This window comes from Bos mutus, chromosome 4 (genome assembly GCF_027580195.1).
Source record: "Bos mutus isolate GX-2022 chromosome 4, NWIPB_WYAK_1.1, whole genome shotgun sequence".
Lineage (NCBI taxonomy): Eukaryota > Metazoa > Chordata > Mammalia > Artiodactyla > Bovidae > Bos > Bos mutus.
Window position 1 is genome coordinate 27960848 of NC_091620.1, and position 24088 is coordinate 27984935.

Below are 24088 nucleotides of genomic sequence, written 5' to 3' on the forward strand. Positions count from 1 at the left end.
TACCCCACATACGGAGGCGAAAATACTGCTACAAGAGGTGTGATGACACTTGTTCAAACTTTAGAACAAATTTCACAGAACTATCACTAAAGGACCAGTTACATTAGGCCAAATTGTTATTTTACTTATGTGTCCAGAAAGGTGGAAAGAAATGATGTCAAGGATAATTAGTGCAAAGAGTTGTGATATTGTGATTTATAATAAGAAATACATATTTGGTTTTTATCCAGTTTTTGGCATAGAGCTCCTAAAATCCTTGGAATTTACTAAGTGATAAGAGAGATAAAAGTGTCTTTTGTTATGTTAACGAGGTGACTTTGGGAAAGCCCTTTGAGGAGGGGAGACTTGCCAGAAATTGAGCTCAACCCCTGATGCTTATGTCAATAATGCCTATGTAAGGAAGCCTCCATAAAAACTTGAAAGGATGGGATTTGAAGAAGTATGGTTTTTCCAGTAGTCATGTACAGATTCAATAGTTGGACCATAAAGAAGACTGAGGGCCAAAGAGTTGATGCTTTCCAATTGTAGTGCTGGAGAAGACTCTTGAGAGTCCTTTGGACTGCAAGGAGATCAAACCAGTCAATCCTTAAGGAAATCAACCCTGAACATTTATTGGAAGGACTGATGCTGAAGCTTAAGCTCCAATATTTTGGCCACCTGATGTGAAGAGCTGATTCACTGGAAAAGGCCCTGATGCTGAAAAGATTGAGGGCAGCAGGAGAAGGGGGCAGCAGAGGATGAGATGGCTAGGCAGCATTACTGACTCAACAGACATGAATTTGAGCAAATTCTGGGAGATGGTGAAGAAGAGGAAAAGCCTGGTATGGTGTGGTTCATGGTGTTGCAAAGGGTCGGGCATGACTTACCGACTTAACAACCACAACCTAAAGGGTTGGTGAGCTCTTGGAGATTCAGAGACAGCATGGACGCTCTGTGCCCTTTCCCCACACCTTGCCTGAGTATATCTTGCATCTGGCTGTTCCTGAGTTATATCCTTTTATAATAAACCAGTGATCTAGTAAGTACAGTGTCTCTCTGAATTCTTTGAGCCTCCTAACAAATTAATTGAACCTAAGGAGGGAGTTTTGGGAACCTCTAATCTATAACTGGTTGGTCAGGAGCCAGGTAACAACCTAGGCTTGTGACTGACATCTGAAGTGAGGGAGTTGGGGGGTGCAGTCTTGTATAACCTGGACTCTTAACCTGTGGAATCTGACAATCTCCAGCTAGAGAGTTTCAGAAGTGAGTTGAATTGTGGCATACCTTGTTGGGGTCAGAGAATTGCCTGGTGATGGGGAGAAATTCCTTACCCTGTATGAATTAGAATTAGGACATGGGCACTTTTAAGAGCTAACATGTTTCTATTGTCTTTAAGAAACAACCAACCAACCAAACAAAAGAAAAGCTAGTTAATTTGGTTTTGCTTATTGCTATTATTTGGAGATGCATTCATAGGAAATAAGTTAATAATAGTTGACTGACCATATCACATTCTTATTAGGGTCAATTATAAGCCATCTTTTAAGATCAACTGACAATTTTTACCAATCACTTTGTTGTTGTTGTCATTATTCAGTTCCTAAATCATGTCTGACTCTTTTGAGACCCCATGGACTGTAACCTGTCAGAGTCCTCTGTCCATGTAATTTCCTAGGCAAGAATCCTGGAGTGGGTTGCCATTTCCTCCTTCAGAGGTTCTTCCCAACCCAGGGATTGAACCCACATCTTCTGTGTTGCAGGTGGTTTCTTTACCACTGAGCCACCTGGGAATCCCATCACTTTTTTGCCAGTAGCCTTAACTATTGATAAAATGGTACCTTTGTTGATGTGTTATGTATCAAAACCATTCTTTCACACGGATCTAACAAGTTATATAATCAGAGGCTCAATATGATTTTTTTAGAACTTGACAGAAATTGTAAGCCAACTTGAGACACTGGTAATAATCATGTTGTTTAAAGAAAATCACATTCAATATTCTATATGCAGCTTTGTAAGTAATTTCATTTCTAATAATTTAATCCTCCTGGATTTCCATCATAGTTGGAAGTTGATGCTGTAACATTGTTTCTTGTTTTATTTTTCTCTTTCTACATTATTAATAGAGATTTTGTTCTTAAAAATAAGCAACAACTAAAAACATGATTCTTTGTCCTCTTGGATTGTTTAACAAAACTTCTCTGTTGAAATACAGGGAGTTTTATGACCCCAGTTCTTTTGTCTGAATTGGCTACAAGTCCAGTACTGTACTGTTTGGATAGGTTGCCTGTCTTTGTGCAATAAGTCCTCTTTGAAGAGGAACTTTAAAATTAAACAACGGTATTTTATTAATTGTTTGACTTGTACTATTATTTCAGAGATATAATATCTTTGGTTCTCTGTACATTTAGTTCTTACATATGGTGAGTCCCCTTTCAGAGCCCCATTCAGTGAAGGTTCCTGGTGCCCTTGCCTCGTAGTGTGGCTGCACTATGGGGTGGCCCCGACTGCAAGGCACTTCCTTGACTAATGCATCTACCGCTTTTCCCAGGATGTCCCCCAGCAAGCCACTGATAAATGTGGAAGTATAATGGCCTGTCCTATCTGACCTAATTCAGAGCAACTCTGGAAGGCATTTCAGCCTCAGCATTCCTGGTGGTGCTGGGAATTTGTCATTAGTCCACAGTCAGCTGGACTTCTTCTCTGCCCACTCCGATTTCCATCCCTGGTAGTCTTCCACTGGGCAGAGATCAAGGCAAATATCCATTTCAAACTCCTAAGGTTGCAACAGTATTGTCTTAGCACTCTATAGTCCAGCTTCTTAATAATCTATAGGCAAATATTTAAACAAAAAGAGCCTATGGGTTGTTTCCACAACACTTACTATTTACTGGTTGGCACCATTAATAGATGAATAGTTTTCACCATGCTATTACTCTTTTAAAGAATTAAATTCTAATGTTCAACCCAGATCTTCAAAATACTTATAAAATCCCTCCAAGAGGAGGCTTGAATCCTTCAGGTATGAATTCAGGGATGACAAAGGAGAAGTAAGTCATTTTCTCCATTCTCTCACATTGAAACTGCCCTGATGACATTGTGATGATCTGTAATAGGCGAAAAGTGAAATCTACTCATCTTATTTACTGGCACAGAAAAGCAGGCAATTACCACTTCTCGGAATTTAGGATATTTAATAATATTACACAAAAAAAGTTGAGGGTTCAAGATCTTACCTGTTGACAAACTCATGTTTTAGGTCTAAATATCAGCTATCTCTCCTCTCAAGTCTAATGATGATGCTTATCTGGTTAAGATGAGGATGATGATTAACAATATTAATAATGTATTCAATGTAACATTTGTATAGCACTTTATCATATTATCCTTTTCATCCCTAGAAGATCATTTCTATGAATCTTGTCACAGAGATGATGACACTGAGACTTGTTCAAGATCACATAGGTCCGACCCTCAGGTCTTCTGGCCCATATCTGTTTTTCTTCACTTCAACATCTTATTGCACTAGCAAACCAACATATATGTAAAGGACCTTTCGTCTCTTGGACCTGAGACTTTCAGGTACTCACATATGAGATAAAGAGACAAAAATTATGAATGAGATTTTTACAAATTTGCTGTTATTTCAATAAGAACAAATTATTGTGCAATCCCACAGATGAACAAACTAAGGCCAAGGTAATATTCTAATTTATTGTACCGTGATAAAAACTATTTTGGGTGCCAGATGACACATCAGTGAAAGCTTCCTATGAGTTAAAATTTAAATTTTTTTTTTTTTTTTTTTTTGTGTGCCACTTTTAATCACTTTTAAAAATAAGGATATATTTTTATGTATCCTATGTTTTCCTACTTGACTGAGAGGTGTCTGAGGTCAGAAATGTCTCACTTCTGTTTATACCAGCAGTGTCTCTTGTAAGTCTTACATTTATTTATTCAAAACATATTCATTGAAATCTGTATGTGCCAAGCACCGTGATAGGTAGTGAGAAGTATGGTGGTCAGTGTGAAAGCCAAGATTCAGTAGTCATGGAACATACAGTCTAAGGTGAAAAAAAAAGATAACAGAATTTTAAAAATATACAATTATTGTGGTTGCTACAGTCAAAGGTGATGTGGAAGACTGGAGGCCTCAGAAAAATTTTCCTGAGGACCTGCATTCACAGGGGCAATTGGAAAGATTTGGGGATGGACTAGTTAAATACTTAAGTTTAAATCAGTTCTATAATCTGCATGAGTTCTAAGTATTTTAACTTTGTTCTTAATGCTCAATAGAAGGACTGCATTTGTGTAGCTATTGATTCAGTTTATAAGGGGTGACCTGCTGTGTCTTTTGAATGTCTTTAAATTTACTTTATCTTATTCATCAGTCATGGATATCCATGAAACCATTAAGTCACAAGTATAGTCAGTTGTGGATGGGCAAGATGATGGAAAAAGTCTCGGAGTCACAAGATGTGGCTTTGAAACTGGGTTTCAAACTCTTGCCAGCGGTTGACACCCCTATTTCTCAGTTTCCTCATCAAAATTGTGGTGATAATACCAAGGTTAGAGTCCTTTCCCTAGGACTATGGAGGTACAGAATGCATGAGACTGGGAAGGAGTGATCAAGTGAAGTGTGTTGGAGAGTGTATGTAAAATGCTCAGCTCAACAAATGATCTTTTAATTATCACTAAATAATCAAAGGGAAAACATTTACACAGGTGAGGAAATCAGACAGGGAATTCTAGAAGGCAGCCAATTATAAATTCTTCTGTACAACAGTCTTTTCCTAAGTGCTAAGCTTTAAAAATTATTTCTTGCTAAACTGGGGACACCTGCAGAACAGGGAATTTAGAGTCCCTGTAATTGTACACAATCACTCTTCCAGAGTGGGGTATGAAGAAATAGATGGAATAGACATGCTTTGCTGCAGGAGAGCTCCTCTTCCACACTTTAGGAATCTAGATCAAATCAGAGAGTCTCTTTTAAAATTGAAACAATTGATAATGAATATTGTAGGAAAACACATCTTTGATAAAGCCTGAATGTTTGACTAAATTTTACTGTATTTTAACCAAACACTAACAGTATACGATGACCTCTTCTTATATAGTTTTAAATAGTCAAGATTATTTGAGGTGGTGATTTACGGTCATTTGTTACTGCAGTTGATCTGACCTTATGCAATATTTTCTTAGCAGTAGATCATTTTATGTTTTTATCTGGCTTTTCTGACGTGTCCATCTTGTCATTCAGTTATAAGACTGTTGCAGGCAGAATGGAGACAGAAAGTCCTTAGCTCTGGAAACACAGTAGACCATGGGTACTTATGAATGGACTGTGTGGCTTTTTGACTGATGTGAAGATAGAAGTTGTGACTGAGTTTCAAGGCTAAGAAAAGGAATATTAGTTTTCTAACGCCAATTATTTGAGAGTAATTCATTCCACAATAAAATGACCATAAAGCACAAAGCAGCATAATGCCTTTGGGGTGCACGTTCTTTAAGGATTTGCTCTGCTGAGATAAATTACTTGTGCAGTTCCTCTTTCTAGAAAGATACAAATTGACCAGGCTCACAAATAAAAGGTGAAGTGAAGGAATAAAAAAATATAGACTAATGTAAAATTCCAACTTGACTGATTTTGAATGAACAGAAATGTTCAGTGGATCTGTAGTAAATGACTAAATGAGTGAATTCAGACTAAACCATAAGTCTGGATTGCCTGTTTGCCTCATCTGAAAAAAATCATAATTAAAATTTTCTGGCCTTCATTTCTTCTGGTTATGGAGTCAGAGTTAATCTCAGGATGATACTTAAGATATGGCATGTCTTTAATGGGATCCTTAAGTAATTAGAACAATTTTCTTAAAAGTGCAGTCATGTTTTGAAACAGCTATTGTTCCCCAGAGAGTGTTACAGTTTGGATCTTACATTTCTATGGTTACTTCATGTTTCCACTCACCACAGTTCTTTATTTGATTTTTACACACATTATGCAGTTTTCAAGTAATCCCTAGACTTTGTCCCAAAAGTTTTCTCCTCAAAACATGTAATCACTCCTTTCCGGTCTCATTCCTAGCTCCTGTCCTGCTGGTGGGTTTTCAGAACTCTGTCATTAACCTTTTCCTATTATTGATTTAAATATTCTCTTTGACTGATGACTTAATTCCCAACACTTCAATTACTACTGTGTCTGCAAGGCAATGGCACCCCACTCCAGTACTCTTGCCTGGAAAATCCCATGGACAGAGGAGCCTGGTGGGCTGCAGTCCATGGGGTTGCTAGGAGTCAGACACGACTGAGCGACTTCACTTTCACTTTTCACTTTCATGCATTGGAGAAGGAAATGGCAACCCACTCCAGTGTTCTTGCCTGGAGAATCCCAGGGACAGGGGAGCCTGGTGGGCTGCCGTCTATGGGGTCGCACAGAGTCGGACATGACTGAAGCGACTTAGCAGCAGCAGCAGCAGCAGCAGCTGCATCTAACAACATTGTGGTTACCACTCCCTGCTTTCTCCTTAGCTCCAGACTCATTGTTTCCATTTCAGTTTTCCATGGGTACTTTGAAAACCACTGGTTCTGAATCAAACTCATCAAGTCTGCCCCTCTTGTATTTCCTACTTGTTTAATGATGTCATCACAGAAAAGTGAAAAAGTGAAAGTGAAGTCACTCAGTTGTGTCAGACTCTTTGCGACCCCATGAACTGTAACCCACCAGGTTCCTCCATCCATGGAATTTTCCAGGCAAGAGTACTGGAGTGGGTTGCCATTTCCTTTTCCAGGGGATCTTTCTGACCCAGTGATCAAACCTGGGTCTCCCGCATTGCAAGCAGACGCTCTACCATCTGAGCCTCCAGGGAAGCCCCACAGAAACCAGTCACAAAGGCCAAAACCTTAGAGTCGTGCTTAATGGTTTCCTACCACTGCACTACCTTGATCAAATTAATACAACCTAAATATTCAGTTGGCCAAAAAAATTTGATCGGGATTTTCTGTAAGATGTTATGGGGAAACCCAAATGAACTTTTTTGCCAACCCAGTATATACAATTTTTATTTGCCAGGCATGTTTCAGTAAAGGTGGGAAAAATATTACAAAGCCCCACTGATTCTAATTCCAATTTTCACTGTCCACCTGTCTCTGGTGACTCAGACAGTAAAGAGTCTGCCTGCAATGCAGTAGATCCAGGTTTGATCCCTGGGTTGGGAAGATCCCCTGGAGAAGGTAATAGCAATCCACTGTACTATTCTCACCTGGAGAATTCTGTGGAAGGAGGAGCTTGGCAAGCTACAGTCCTTGGGGTTGCAAAGTGTCAGACACGACTGAGCACTCATACACCTGCCCTTCCAGGTGTATGATACTGATGGTATCACCCTAGTCATCATTCCCTGTTGCCTGTCCTAGTAACTTCCTAACTGGGATCATGGCCTCCTGTTCTTTCCACTCCAGGTTGCCCTCTTACATCACTTAGTGGTCCTCATTCATTTTTCTTCCATGAAATGCCATGGTCATAGAAAAGACACTCCTGTGTGCTACTGAAAATTAGGCACCTTCATTACTCATAATCTTGCACAGGTCTTGAATGACATGCATGATCTGGATCCCATCTACCTCTCATCTTTGTCTCATACTTCTCTTCATTCATTAACTCCACTGGTTCTTTCCTGCCTTTTTCCACTCGATTCTCTCCCCTTCTCTTTTCTTTCTGAACTTAATGGAGAGATACCAACTTTAGGGACACTTTCCCTCAATATAAATTAAATGTCCTTGCTCTTCCTTGTAGGGCATGCCATAACTTATATACTTACTTGGTGGTTTGTTTTGCATTAAGCCCGTTTTACCCATAATATTTCTTTGTTTTTTTTTTTTTGCACAAACTTCATATTTTTAAAATTCCTATTTAGAAAGTACAAGGAGATTTCCTTCCTAAACTCTGGTAAGAGTTTTATTTCACCATTATATGGTTTTATTCACCATTAAAATATGTCCATTTTATTCACCATTATAAGTCCATATCTCCCACATGGTGTCTGACAGATAGTGAAAGTGTTAGTCCCTCAGTCATATCCAACTTTTTGCGACCCCATGAACTGTAGCCCATCAGGCTCCTCTGTCCATGGAATTCTCCAGGCAATAATACTGAAGTGGGTAACCATTCCCTTCTCCACATGATCTTCCCAACCCAGGGATCGAACCCAGGTCTCCCGCATTGCAGGCAGGTTCTTTATCATCTGAGCCACCAGGGAAGCCCCATAAATATTTACTAAAGGAATGAATCAATCATCACAACTATTTTGGACGTATCAGTAGGTTAACTACTTACAGGCTCAGTCTATGGCTTGTAGGCAATTCTCAGCACTGAAGAGCAGAGTGTAGGGTTAGTGAAGGTACTGCTGTTGCAAGGATAATTTTAGCAGTGTTCTAACTTTTACAGAGAATAACCTTCAGTCCTGTGGCACTGTTAATCATACGGCATTGTCACATATATTAAATCAGATCACAACACACTGAACACCCATTGTGTGGCTACCACGTGGTTCCTCTTTGTTTGGCTACCTGAAGTTTCTTCCTAAAACACATAGCTTATCATGTAATTCTCCTGCTTATGAACTTTCTGTGGGTTCCTAGCCTTTTCAATATAAAACCCAAATTATTTGGCCTAACAAAGTCATTGTCAAGCTGGACCTGTTCATTCTTTCCAACCTCAACCCCAGACAGTCATGATCCAACAAGGTTCTTTCACACCTTGGCTTCTACCAGAAAGGTCCCAGTTTTGTCCCTGTGTGTACGTATATTTGCCATTTAAAATCTAGCTCTCTCAAGCACTTGAGTTACTCCCTCCTCTGTGTTCCCTAACTGTGGTATAGTCTCTTCATCCTAAAATCATTACATGCTCCATGATAATTTATTGGAATGCCCCTTTCCCAGACTAGCTGGCAACTGTCGGGTTAGACTGGGCATTCCCAGTGTCCAGCCAGATGCATGGCATATAATGGCACCCTGCAATGTTTGAGTAACTGAATGCATTGTCAATTGTGTGGAAGCAAAAATACCTTGCTTGTTGAAGCCATGCTGTAAATAAATGGTGATTTTCTTCTCAAGTGACTCAAAAAGTATGTTCAAACCATAATGCAATTGAAACATCTTGCTGATGTCACTTTTTCTCTTTATATTAGAATATGTTACCTCGACACCACTACGTAGACCAGAGGAAAACTCCTTCTTTTCCTCCTATCCCAGCCCATCAGCAAAGGGCAGAGATATTTTCTACATTTTTCTTTCTGGCCTCTCATTGCCTTAAGATGAGAAACCAAAAGAAGTGTTCTTCCTTTTTTGGTCTGTGAGTTGGATGATTCAGTTCAGTTGCTCGGTCGTGTCCAACTCTTTGAGACCCCATGGACTGCAGCACTCCAGGCTTCCCTGTCCTTCACCAACTCGTGGAGCTTGCTCAGACTCATATCCATCGAGTCAGTGATGCCATCCAACCATCTCATCCTCTGTCGTCCCCTTCTCCTCCTGCCTTCAATGTTTCCCAGAATCAGGGTCTTTTCAAATGTTTAGTTCTTTGCATCAAGTGGCCAAAGTATTGGAGCTTCAGCTTCAGCGTCAGTCCTTCCAATGAATATTCAGGACTGATTTCCTTTAGGATGGACTGGTTGGATCTCCTTGCAGTCCAAGGGACTCTCAAGAATCTTCTTCAACACCACAGTTCAAAAGCATCAGTTCCTCGGTGCTCAGCTTTCATTATAGTCCAGCCCTTCACATTCATACATGACAACTGGAAAAATCATAGCTTTGACTAGACAGACCTTTGTTGGCAAAGTAACATCTCTGCTTTTCAATACGCTGTCCGGGTTGGTCATAGCTTTTCTTCCAAGGAGCAAGCATCTTTTAATTTCATGGCTGCAGTCACCATCTGCAGTGATATTGGAGCCCCGCAAAATAAAGTCTCTCACTGTTTCCATTGTTTCCCCATCTATTTGCCATGAGTTGGATGGAATTTCTGCCATTCTGATTTTCATGGTGGAGAAATATGTCAACTGAGTGCTTGTGTCTTTGAAAGTTGACTTGTGTCTCAAATAATCTTGAAGACCATTTGTCTCATAACATATTATGTTTTTGCATAAGTTTCTTGCTACAATACTATGAGCTAAAAAAAGGAAATTAACTTTAAAAGAGGTCTACTGATAAATGTGAGTTCGATCCCTGGGTTAGGAAGGTCCTCTGGAGTAGGAAATGGTAACCCATTCCAGTATTCTTGCTTGGAAAATTCCATGGACAGTGGATCCTGGTGGGTCCATGGGGTCACAAAATAAGTTAGCAAAAGGAGCTTCTTACATTTATCACAGGAAGTCTCACCTATAAGACATATTCATACCTTTTTTTTTTTTTTAAATCAAAGCACTTGTCCTTGGACTTATGTTAAATGAATTAAAACAGCCTTTCTTTCCACTCTTTCTCTCCTGTCCTACATCTTGTGCACTTTGATTTTTTTTTTTAGGACATTCACAAAATTAATGTTTAAACTTGAAAACAAATACCTGATGTGTGATTAAGTCACTGATGTCATTCATTTGATATATATATATACATATTTGGATGCAAAACATCCTGATTGCTTTTAAATAGGTGAGAATGACAGATATTTTGAGAAACAATATCCATTACTGAGTCATGTGTTTCTATAAAGTAGCTAACCTCATTAAGTGTGTTAAGTAAATGTCTTTTCTGAATCACTTTCTCTCTCTCTCTTTAAATAGGTGGTGTTTGCATTGCTCAATCACAGAAAATTCCACGTGAACCAAGACCTGGAGAATTTGAAAAAATTATCAAGCGCTTGCTAGAAACACCTAATGCTCGGGCAGTGATTATGTTTGCTAATGAAGATGACATCAGGTACTGACTGATATTCTTCCTCATTTAGGATCATATTTGCACCCCACATCCTTTTTCTAATATATTTCATGTTCAGTGTAGAATCTAGTAAGATTTCACAAGAATTGTAGCATTCTTATGCAAGTACAGACTGCCTTCTGCTACATAGAAACAGCAGCCTTCTGGTTTCTCAATCTGAAATGTTTATCGAGTAAAATCCGGGGACTGAAAAGAAATGAGACAAACAACAGTGACAGACAGAATAATGTGAATGAGGTTAAGAATAAGGCTAATTATCAGGCACTGGACTTAAAGTCTCCAATTTATTTCTTTTAGGAGATGTTAAAACTCAGGCAGTTAGAGTGATTGACTTGTTTAATGGTGACCTACTGAGTGTTGATGACTTGATACAGCAGGTCTTGTAACATTCACATGTATAGAGTTTCTTGGTAAATGTGGTGTGTTTTGTTTGTTCTTATTCTCATAGGAGGATACTGGAAGCAGCAAAAAAATTAAACCAAAGTGGGCATTTTCTCTGGATTGGCTCCGATAGTTGGGGATCCAAAATAGCACCTGTTTATCAACAGGAGGAAATTGCAGAAGGGGCTGTGACAATTTTACCCAAAAGAGCATCAATTGATGGTAAGAATGCACCATAGAGAACTGGTTTTATTCTAACTGAATCTAAACTCAAAAGCAAAGTCAGAGTATTAGCATATGATGAAATGCATCCATTATTTTATGACTCTGGATAAAATTTGTAGCACTGATGGAAGAATTACCAAGACAGTAATTAAGTATGTAAGTAATTAAGTAAGTAATTTAAGTTAGCACATTATATATTTTTTAAATTAGAAAAGATATCCACAAGACATTTTTTTAAGGAGCACTGTTGTTGGCCTTAGATATCTCCATGATGTTAGCAGTTGCCCTCTAAGTTTGCAGATATCCATGGACATACACAGCAGTTATAGCATTGTTGGAAGGATAGTGTTTGCTTTATAGCAAATTAAGGTATGATGCTGGTTTGACTCTATGGATAAATGAATGGCAACAGAAGAGGTGACACATCCTTGAAAAGCAGTCTGTCTCCCAAATATCTTTTCTAGTGATCTTGACAGTGACTAAAATTCCTACCTTTGCCATTATCTGTTGGAACAAGGCATTATTTCCAGTTTTAATCTCATGTTTATCGATCAAAGCTCAATTGGAAATTGAAAGAAATATTAAAATCAGAGAAGTAGTCAGTTGACAAATGTTGGTATATTGGAGGTTTTGTTTTGGTTTTTAATGTATGCTGTTCAAAAGATCATTTCATCAATGTGTAAGAGTGTATGTATTAAAGAGAGAATAATGACAAACTAAGGGCTTCTCTGGTAGCTTGGGCGTAAAAAGTCTGCCTGCCAATGGAGGAGATGCAAGTTTGATCCCTGGGTCTGGAAGATCCCCTGAAGAAGGAAATGACAACCCATTCCAGTGTTCTTCCTTCAATGAGGTGGTTACCTGATCAGACTGACACTTTAGCTTATTACCTAGGACTCTAGAAGATTGGGTGCTTCCCAAGTGGCTCATTGGTAAAGAATCCGCCTGCCAAGCAGGAGATATAGGTTCAATTCTTGGGTTGGGAAGATCCCCTGGAGAAGGAAATGGTAACCCATTTAAGTATTCTTGCCTGGGAAGTCCCATTGAGAGGAGCCTGGCAGGCTACAGTCCATGTGGTTGCAAAGAGTTGGACACGACTTAGAATCTAAAAAACCAGAAAGTTACATTAGTAATGATTGGTTTACTGAGTTAGCTGAAAAGGGAACATCCAGATCAGATAAATCTTCAGGTGAGTAGAAGCACAGAAATCCAGAACATAGACCCCTACTAGGGGAAAGACAGGAGAAAAAGTCTGAGTTTGTTCTAAATATTCAGCATGAGGTCACTGGTTGCTGCCACTGGGAGACATAGAGGAGAGGAGGAAGTGGTGGAGATGACACCCAGTCTGCTGTGCATGCCTGAACGGCAAATGGTGGGAGTAGAGACACTGTCCTTTGATCTCCATTGATTCTTGCCACAGGGATAGCCTTATTTCTGGGTTATTGGTCCTCCCCCATGTGTTATATGTATTTTTTCATGCAATGATCATAACATAATATAATATATATTCAAATTTCTGATAGTACATGGTTTTGATTTTGAAAAAAATATTTTCATACCTTTCTTCTTTAAAATAGGGTTTGATCGATACTTTAGAAGCCGAACTCTTGCCAATAATCGAAGAAATGTATGGTTTGCAGAATTCTGGGAGGAGAATTTTGGATGCAAGTTGGGATCACATGGAAAAAGGAACAGTCATATAAAGAAATGTACAGGTAACCATTTAAATGTTTTCCTTGGCGCATTTGTGTTTGTCATTACCTGAGAAATGAAGCTTTTCTATGTGGATAGTAATGGCAACATCTTCTACCTCCTTGGATCTCTTGTTACAGTTTCTCAGCAGGGCTGAGCTTCCATTGATCATTCAACAAACTTAACCTTGCACATTGGTTCTTGCCGTCAATGAACAAGTATTTATTGAGCATGTGCCATGCTGGAGTATTTCAGTTCTGTTTTTTTTTTTTTTTTAATTATGGGTATCTACTTTAGACAAAGTACTTTTTTAGGTTTGGTAGGATATTGACAAACAAACAAGACATGATTTTGTTTGCCAGGAGTTCAAAATATAGTCAGGATGACAGATGATAACAAATTGTGCTGACAGTGCTTTTCAACTATTTCAATCCATGTCCCCCATATCCTGCATAGCTCTAGCAGCTATGGTTTTTTGATGCTCTACTTTCTGTATTTTGTACATAAAAATAACAGTGATATTAAATATACATTTTTTGAATGTTAGAATTTAACTTTTTATTTGAAGATAACATGACTGTATATGTGGAAACATCTATGGAATTTTAAAAGTTACTTAGAACTAAGCAGTACATTTAGTAGGATCAATACAAGATAGAAGGTCTGTATAAACATACCTTTTAAATCCATTTATGGATATTCGTGGATGTATTTATATACCCATTTATATATATTAGAAACTAACACATGGAAAATGAAATATGTACAGCATAATTAAAAAGAACATAAAAAGGGATAATTTTAATAAACATACATCTCTTCTATACTAAGATCTACACTGAATGAGCATCTTATAACCAGACATTCCTCTCTTGCTTTCCCCTTGACCCACACATTTTGATATGATCTCCTTTCCCTCTATTTAGTTCCTTTGGAAATAGGTTTTCAAATAAAGATATAATCTGAGAAGGGCTAGAGCAGCCCTATAAATGGAGCAAGGATAGGGATGTGGAGAGGGGGTGCCCCAGTGGAGGGAACTGACTTCCAGGAGCTGGAGTAAGTGAAGTGAGACAAAGTTCATTCTTGTAGGTCTTACATTTGAGTTTGAAGAGTCACTAAATAAGTAAATGTATAAAGGAACAGAGACTTCCAGATGCTGAGATGTGCCTTGAAGAAATACAACAGAGTAAATGTAGAAAGGGTGACCAGGTGGTCTCAGGAAGGAGGAGGAAAGGCAGCAATTACTATCCTTTGGTTAAGATGCTTTGCCAAGGAGCTAACATTTGAGACCAGACATAAATGGCAAGGGACTTCTTTCATGGCTCAGACGGTAAAGAATCTGCCTGCAATTCAGGAGACCTGAGTTTAATCCCTGGGTTGGGAAGATCCCCTGGAGGAGGGCATGGCAATCCACTCCAGTATACTTGCTGGAGGATCCCCATGGACAGAGGAGCCTGGCAGACTACATTCCATGGGGTCACAAAGCACTGGACATGATTGAGTGACTAAGCACATGAATGGCAAGAGTCCTCAGCCATGTGAAAATATGAGAGCAGCCCATTCTAGGATCTAGCACAAGCCTCTTGAGTTTAAGGTAAAGAAAACAAAAAATAAAAGGTCAAGGAGGCCAGAGTAATTGAGACTGAGTGTGGGAGTGAGAGCAGAAGAGGATTGGGACAGGCCAGCTCATGCAGGGCTCTGGGGTTCTTCCTAGAGGCTCCAGAACTGGGGATTAGGGCCTTTATTCTACCTGTAGGGTAGAAGTAAATAAGGCTTTTCATTTAGGACATTGCTCAGATACTTGTTTCAGAAAGATTCCTCTGACAGAAGTGTAGGGAGGGTTGGAGATCAGGGGAGAGAAAAGAGAAAGGTAAGTCAGCGTCCATCCCAGAGCCCCAGTGGTGGACAGTCTCAGCCTCATGAGATGTGCTAGTTAGGGATGGAACACAGAGTATAGAGATCCTAGTAGGTAGCATTTACAGGACATGGTGAGTGCTGAATGCCCTGGGGGTGGTGGTGAGTGACGGAGGTTCTGAATGATAAATCTCTGCCGGCTAAGTCTAGGAAAACTTCTTAACCGAAAAAACAGCAAGAATGGTAATGGACTATTGGAAGGACTAACTGGAATTGGGTTCTGAACTCGCCCCATGGAATTGCCCAGCAGGTGGCACCTAAGGTTTGAGACCCTGCCTAGTGTAAGACACTAGAAATGCAGATTAGGTAGTAGTAGATGGAGGAGACCTGGAAGTTAAAAGACAAGGGCAGAGATGCAGTTACCAGGGAAAATTGAGCAGAGATGAGGGATAACAACCTAACCCTCTAGGGGAGGAACCAGAAGAAGAAATTAAGCATTGCGGGTTGGGGAAGGAGACGTACTGGGAGTCAGGAGAGGAGTTAGGGTGCATGCATGTTCAGTGCTACAGAGAGGTGTGGTTGAAGGACAGAAGTTTGATGGAGACTCAGATGGTGAGGATGGTGAGGGCTGGAGATAGAAATGGAATAGAAGTAGAGGGAAGAATGCTTTTTTAAAAGAAGTTTAGCAGAAAAACAAAGTAGCAATGATGGGAGAACTTGAGAAAAAGCAGAGTTACAGAAATTTCTTTAGGGGAGGGCATCTAATTTAAGCATATTTTCAGATAAACATGGTGGTGGGAAGGAATGTCAAGGGACTTCCCTGGTGGTTAGGTAGTTAAGACTTCCCTTTCCGATGCAGGGGATGTAGGTTCAATCCCTGGTCAGGGAGTAAGGATCCCACATGCCCTGAGGCCAAAAAACCAAAAACATAAAATAGAAGTAATATTGTAACAAAGGCTTCCCAAGAGACTCTGGTATTGAGTCTACCTGCCAGTGGGGGATATGCAAATTTGATCCCTGGGTCAGGAAGATCCCCTGAAGAAGGAAATGGTAACCCACTCCAGGATCCTTGCCTGGAGAATCCCACGGACATTGGAGCCTAGCGAGCTGCAGTCCACGGGGTCACAAAAGAGTCGTACATGATTTAATGACTATACAACAATTGTAACAAATTCAATAAAGACATTGAAAATGGTCTGCACCAAAAAAAAAAAAAGTCTTTAAAAAATAAAGAGGGAATATCAAGAGAAAGATGTTAAACGTGGAGTAGGATCTTGACAGAAACTTGAAGGAGAGGCATAAGAGGCCTGTGTTACCTTTAAATCATGTGATTAAGTTGGGAAAGAGAGATACACCCAAACATGTACATAAGTAAAGGACAACAAAGTATCTTATGATTAAATGTTAAATTTGGACATAGATATTGAAGAAGTTCAAAAAATGTATGATTATAAGTTTAAGTTGTAAAACTCAAAGCTTCAGGGAGGAGGTGATTGAGAACAAGAAAATATTGAGAACGCTTCCCAAATGAGGGAAAAGATGGGTCAGCAGAGAGTGGCATGGAGAAGTGTGAAGAACGGAGGAGAGGTTCATCTCATGAAGAGTTTGCATGGCAGTGAATAGTGGGATATAAAGAGCAGTTAGTTTATAGAAAGATTTGAAAGAAGTTATACACAGAGGGCCTTAGGGGTTTTTCATTCATGTATATTGTACACTGTGCTTAGTTTTGAATTCTGAATGTCATTTGATCGTCCACGTGTTTATATCCTATTGTTGTTTAGAGCATATTAATGAAAATTAACCAGTTAGTGAAATGAATGACCTCATGGTAGTGTATATATGTCAATCGTAGTCTCTCAGTTTGTCCCACCCTCCCCTTCCCCACCTTGCCCACGTGCCCATTCTTCACATCTGCCTCTCTATTCCCGTCTGGTAATTAGGGGATGGCATCACTGACTCGATGGACATGAGTCTGAGTGAACTCTGCGAGTTGGTGATGGACGGGGAGGCCTGGCGTGCTGCGATTCATGGGGTCGCAAAGAGTCGGACAGGACTGAGCGACTGATCTGATCTGATCTGATCTGTATCATTGTTCTAGATTTCATATATATGAGTTAATATACAATCATAGAGCTTTTTAATGGACTGTTTTCAGAATGATCAATTTCTCTAAAGTCATTAACAAAAAATGTTGACGTCTTTAGATGTCCTTGATGGTGTAGAAGAAATACTTCAGGCAGAAACACTGAGCTGAGGTGTTGTAGAATCCAGATTGGTGGCATGTCTGCTTCATATTCCTTTGATTTATTTGGGTGTTGCTAAAATTGTAACAATCTGTCCAAATAGAACTATTTCTAGTGCAATGAAAATAGTGTTTACTCCAAGTGCTAGGGCAAATGTACCCTTAGGGAACAGGGTCAGTAAACAGATTTTCATGCAAATTCCATTGTGGATGATACTGAAATAACTTGTCTCTGGGTGGAAAATAAATAAAGAATGTGATGTTCTTACTTATGTTTTTGGAAAACAGTAACACGTGAATGTTTCCAGATGGTGAGAGAAGATATTTGTACCCCCAATTGGCACCAACACCCAGTTTTCATGTGTTTTTGGGACGCAGAGAAGATGATCAGCACATTAGTGGACAAAGAAGAAATGTGCTTACTGTACTTAAGAGGAGAAATCTACAGGATATTCATGGCTAGACGTGTCTAGGATTTGAACGTGCTTAGTTGCTCAGTCATGTGTGACTCTTTGTGATGCCATGGTCTGTAGCCTGCCAGGCTCCTCTGTCCATGGGATTTCCCAGGTAAGAATACTTGAGTGGGTTGCCATTTCCTCCTCCAGGGGATCTTTTGGACCCTGGGATCAAACAGCATTTCCTTCTTAGCTGGTGGATTCTTTACCACTGAGCCAACAGGGAAGCCCCAGGATTTGGACATTATTTATATTTCCAATTTGCAACAGTTCCACCTAATTCAGAAATGGGTATATACAGTTATACGTGTTTCAAAATCTGGCCTTAACAAAGTTTAGCAGTAGTAGTAGTCTCTCAGTCATGTCTGACTCTTTGTGACCCCATGGACTGCAGCCTGTCAGGCTCCTCTGTCCATGGGATTCTCCAGGCAAGAATACTGGAGTGGGTTGCCATGCACTCCTCTAGGGGATCCTCCCAACCCAGGGATTGAACCCAGGTCTCCCACATTGCAGGCTGATTCTTACTGTCTGAGCTACAGGGAAGTCCTTACAAAATTTGTGTCTTAACTATTCACAGTGAGTCCAAAAGTTAGAGAATTCTGAAAGTGGGATATCCAGAGGTCCTTTTTGTTGCACTAAGAGCATCTTTTGTGGGTTATGTTTTGAGTAAAATTTTACATTAGGCGAAGGTAATCTGCAAACATAATTATTTGCTTCCAGTTGGGGGCAATACTGGAATGTATTTACATGGATAAGTGAGTGCCTCCCAGCAGGCTAGAACTTCTGTCTTATCAATTTTCAGGCAATAGAATGTCTTCAAGCAGTGAGGAGCATCCTTTTCCTAAAATTAACATGGTACAGTTTTTCTAAGATGATTTCCCCCCTAGAATCTCAGAAAAGCTTTCAAAAAGATGTGATATTACTGTTAACTTTGATATGCTGGCCACATTCCAAAGTGAAGTAATTCCTACCATCCACTTAGCTATTTATGTACTTATTATTGCTCCTGAGAGCCACTGAGTTCTGAAAGCTACTACTACTTAATCCTACTTAAAATTCCCTTTGTCTTTCTCAAAAAGAAAAAAGGATTTTTTATCAGTGATGATGGGTGTTATTTTATAGACACTTCTCTGACCTCTCCGCCCCTCTTTCCATCCTTCCCTGTCTTCTCGAAGACTTAATGCCTTTCTGCCCCTCCCCATCCAGACACCCACACCCTCCCTTGAGGACTCCTCACCTCGCTTTGTTTCGGTGCTTTTTTTTGCACACTTGTTTTCCCACTCAGGCCTCTGCCTGAACTTCCCCTCCGTTGCTCCCCCTCACCACCTCATATTTTCTTTTTCCTGTTCTTTCTCTGATCAGTCCCTTGCCTGACCTTGTTTTGTCCAGCAAGACCCTCACTGACAGTGGAGAGTTTTTCTTTTGAGGTCTCACTTGACTTTTGGAATGGCCATCATTCTGATTTCTTGTCTTTCTGGTGAGGCCAACTTCCCTGGTGGCTCAGACGGTAAGGTGTCTGCCTACAGTGTGGGAGACCTGGGTTCAATCCCTGGGTTGGGAAGATCTCCTGGAGAAGGAAATGGGAACCCACTCCAGTATTCTTGCCTGGAAAATCCCATGGACAGAGGAGCTGGTAGGCTACTGTCCATAGGAGCTGGTAGGCTACAGTCCATAGGGTCGCAAAGAGTCGGACATGACTGAGCAACTTCACTTTCACTGGTGAGGCCTGATAGTGAATATGGCAGGGAAATTAGAGCAGTGCAGAGCAACTGCTCATCAAAGGCAGTCTCTCTCAGATCACAGTGTTTTGGCTTTCATTTCTGCATCATGAATTGTAAATAGGTCTGCACTTACCAAAATAACATTCTCTGACCCACCCTCAAAATCCAGTCTTTTCCTTGTGCTCGGACACTCAGTGGTGTCTGACTCTTTGCTACTCCCGTGGACTATATGTAGCCTGCCAGGCTCCTCTGTCCAGCATCTTAAAACCTTTTGACTCATTCAGCCATTTGTTCATTCATTCATTCTTTATTCACTTATTTATTTTGGATGGCCAGCCTTGTGCCAGAGATTGCTAGAGATACAGACAAAGAATAGATTACCCTTGCCTTCTAGTTGCTCACTCAGACATAAACACTGTCTTCATGAACTGAAGTGCTTTCCTTCTCTGGTGGGTTTGAATTCTCAGCCAGGAGGTTGGAGCACTGCTGCTTAGCTTGTGTATGGCTGACACTCAGATGCTAAATGGTGGTGAGCGTATGCTTCTCGAAATGGCCTATTGATTCTTATTTATGATGATAGAAACGGTGGTAATGGAAAAAGCAACGCACAAATATGTTCCTTCCCACAAACAAAAAGTTCTGTCAGTGAACCAAATATCAGGCTCAATAATTACCTCCTGAAAGACTTGTCAGTTTACTTTCTGGGGCCAAAGTAATGAGGTAGCTTTTCAGGTGTTACTCTTCCTTGAGCTTTCCCTGTTTTGGGTCAGAGATGAAAGCTCTCACGCTTTCACTAAGATTCAAGGAGACCATGTGAGTGAACTGGATAGTTAGCAAGGGGGAATCACACAACTTGATTTGGTGGTTCAGAATGAAAGGAAACTAAGATTAACTGTCGTGACATGAAGATATGTTCTGTCACCTCATTTGCTCCTTGCATAGAGAGAAAGTCTGTTGGGGATAATATCTTTCCATTTGCACCATGAGGTGCCACTAGCTCATATGCTCCTGTTCTTAGCAAATAAAATAGCAGAAATTCCAGAATGATTTATTTAGGCCACTTCTGAGATTTCATATAGAATTTCAATAGATGCATTTGAGATGACAAATGGGCATTGATTTCAGATGTATTGGATTTCAGAATTTTAAAGCTGGGACAATTTTAAAGTTTAGGACATAAAATCAAGATCATTCTTTCATTTTGTAAATGAAGAAACTGGAACCCAGAGATTAGTGAATGGTTGACAAATCACACAGTCCTAGAGCTGCAACTAGAATCCTTGTCTGTTTTATTTGAACTTCTACTTGAATTTTATGTCCTTGATTTGTTTTATTATTTACTTATTTTAGAGGTTTTAACCACATAGTTGAAAGGTGTTTCTTTTTCCTCTTTATGATACTTTATGAATATAACAGTAATGTATTATGAAATTTTAAAATCAACAGCTATAAAGTGAAACAAAAATAACACATTGGTTGTTATCCTATGAAAAGGAGTCCAATATTTTAATACTTTTCATATTGACTTTCTGTGTATGTAATATTTGTAAGTGGGTCTTGAAGAGAATAGAGCTCTTCATCCAGTTCCCTGGCCCTTGCCATTTATTTATTTTTATTATACACACACACACACACATATGTGTGTGTATACATACACACACACACACTCACATATATATTTTGTTCTATTTGGCTGCACTGTGTGGCATGTGGGATCTTAGTTCCCCACCCAGGGATCTAACTTGTGCCCCCTGTGGGGGAAGCATGGAGTCTTAACCACTGGACTTCCAGAGAGGTCCCAACCCCAACTTATAAGGGTAGTTGTTTAATCACTAAGTTGCATCTGACTCTTTGGTGACCCCATGGACTTGTAGCCCACCAGACTCCTCTGTCCATGGGATTTCCCAGGCATGAATACTGGAGTGGGTTGCCATTTCCTTCTCTGGGGGTTCTTCCCGACCCAAGGATCAAATCTGCATTTCCTGAGTTTGCAGGTAGATTCTTTACCATTGAGCCTAGACCCAGAACTATATTAAAAGAAATGGAGAAATGATCAGCCATAAGCTTCTGTTAGTCTAAGTCCAGTGACACTGAGTTGTAGAGATTCACTTTGCTAAGTACAGTTGGTTGGTTTAGTCACTAAGTCGTGTCCAACTCTTGTGACCCCATGGACTGTAGCCTACCAGGCTCCTCTGTCCATGGGATTCTCCACGCAAGAATACTGGAGTGGGTTGCCTTTTCCTTCTTCAGGGGATCTTTCTGACCCAGGAATCGAACCTGGGTCTCCTGCACTACAGGCAGATTCTTTACCAACTGAGCTATGAGGGAAGCCCAAGTACAGTTAGGCCAGTCATTTATTCACTCCCTCATAGGAAAACCCCCTGCATATTTTAAAGCAGTGCAGGAAGCACTATAATATAATAGCACTTCTAGAAGTTTAGTGAGCATATAAATCACCTGAGTACCTGGTTAAAATGCAGCTTTTGATTTCAAAGATCTGGGATGAGGCAGTCTGAGTTTTTGACCAGCCTCAGGTCATGGGATGTTCATGGGCCTCTGGCCACAATTTGAGTAACAGGAGGGCATTAAGAGTTTGTTTATAGTGATAACAAAAGTACCTGATGTTTAATTAGCATAATACACTCAACTGTGCTAAAGACTATTGACAAACTCAAGATGTCTTAAATAAGATCATCTACATAAGAGTTTAAATTTTCAAATACAAAAATTTATAATCACTAGTCTGTGTTAAGTGTACTATTTTCAGTAAGTATTTAGATTAGGGAAGTAAAAAGATGCAGTAATGTGTATGTGTGTATTTGTCTCCTCATTAGGAAATTTGAAGCTGGAAAGCTTAATTACTAAATTTTAAAGAAACGTACACAGATGCACCTGTATCTCCACAGTCTGCAAAGGAGATAGCAAAGCTTGCCATTATCAAGATACAAAAATATGCTGCACACTTAAAAAAGCTGCACTTCAGTCATAAAAACATAAAGAATTTGGAAAGGTCCTTAGAGATTATCTTGCTCAATTCTTTCATTTCTCAGTAAAGGAAATTGAGACCCATTTTTCCTGAGTGAGTTGTCTAAAGCCCCATAGCTACCTGAAGGTGATGGAAGGACTGAAGTCTGACTTGATGCTTGATTCTTTCCTCAGTCCTTTCCTGCTCTGAAAGTCTTTCCCAGCGAAGGTTGAGTCTCAGTGATCCGTTCTACTATTTTTCCCTGGCACAGCGGCTGGAATGTTTTCATACATGCGTAACATATTTAGGGTTAAGTATTCCCTTTATATGAAGCTCCCTAACTTCTAAAGGGGTCAGATTGTTGTTCTTGGTCTGAGAAGCACCAATACTGCTGGAAATATGGAAGCTTAGGGAAGTGCCCTTGATGAGTAAACTTCAAGGGCACATAAACTCTTACATTTTTCGGACAGTAACTTGAAACAGAAGAACATCCATTGTAGAGAGTCAAAATGACTGTAGGAGTCTAGAAATCTCTTCCTGCAAAGCGTACCATGGACTCTGGCATTGGCTTGATTGACAGAGAGCCTCGGATACCTCTGGAGAACATAATAAACATGATCTCTGGAATGTTGTGCTGAAGGAGGCAGAAATGGTCAAGGGAATATAAGCAAGTATGTGACAGTTAAGTAATTTTGAGAACCAATTATTTGGAAACCCATAATGTGGCTTCAGCCAGTGAGGATGAAGGAGGGATGTGTAAAGTACAGAAACATTAGAAGAAATTGTCTTTGCTTCAGTGCTTATTAAACTTCAGTTGATGGAACACAGTTCATTAAAACAAAGCAAAACAAAGAAAGAATATACAGATGACACAATATTAAGAAAATTTCATATTCTTCCTCTCCCTCAAAAGACATACAGAACAGATAAATATAGCAGCCAGCTATTTACATTACAAAAGAAGTAATTATTTTCTGAGAAGTTTACCTTGGGATTCCTTTAAATCCATGGGATTTGAGGGAATTCCATGGCTATGACCACAGATGAAATAAGAGATTTATACAAATTCTTAGGAGTGTACAATGTATTCACCTGAATGAACAATTGGGTACATTGGGGCAAAGGAGGCATCAAAGGAAGTGTGGGACTTCCCTGGTAGTACAGTGGGTAAAGAATCCACCTGCCAATGCAGGGGACATGGGTTTGCCCCTCCGGGAAGATTCCGCGTGTGGTGGAGCAACTAAGCCAGTGTGCCATAAGTACTGAACCTGTGCTCTGCAGCCTTCAAGCTGCAACTGCTGAAGCCCATGAGCCCATATGCTCTACAAGAGAAGTGACTGCTTTCTGCAACTAGAGAAAGCCCATCTACAGCAACAAAGACTCTGCACAACCAAAAAAAAACAAATAACTAATTGATTTTTTTTTTTAAGGAAGTGTGATCAGAGTTTACTAAGGCTAAATGACAATATCTTCTGGAGTCTTATTTTCTGGTTACTTATAACTTTTGTTAAAACTCTATAACATGCTGAACTTCTCCAGAACTTTCCCTCAAGGAACTTATATTTTATTAAAAAGACAGTAGTTAGAAAAACGAAGAGATTAGTCTGGAAGCTTTTAGTAGGCAGGGTGTGTATCCTCAGGACTTAGCATTTGATTA

The 24088-nt window shown here is 39.8% G+C and overlaps 1 protein-coding gene across 4 annotated transcripts in view; it reads left to right on the top strand.

The window, feature by feature from the left end:
• Positions 1-24088, top strand: part of GRM8 (glutamate metabotropic receptor 8) — an 851777-nt gene that overhangs the window by 349091 nt on the left and 478598 nt on the right. For all 4 annotated transcript variants that reach the window (XM_070369279.1, XM_070369278.1, XM_070369282.1 and 1 more), the window contains exons 4-6: positions 10746-10881; positions 11348-11502; positions 13080-13217. In XM_070369279.1, the coding sequence (XP_070225380.1) occupies positions 10746-10881; positions 11348-11502; positions 13080-13217 (429 nt within the window). The remainder of the gene's footprint in view (positions 1-10745; positions 10882-11347; positions 11503-13079; positions 13218-24088) is intronic.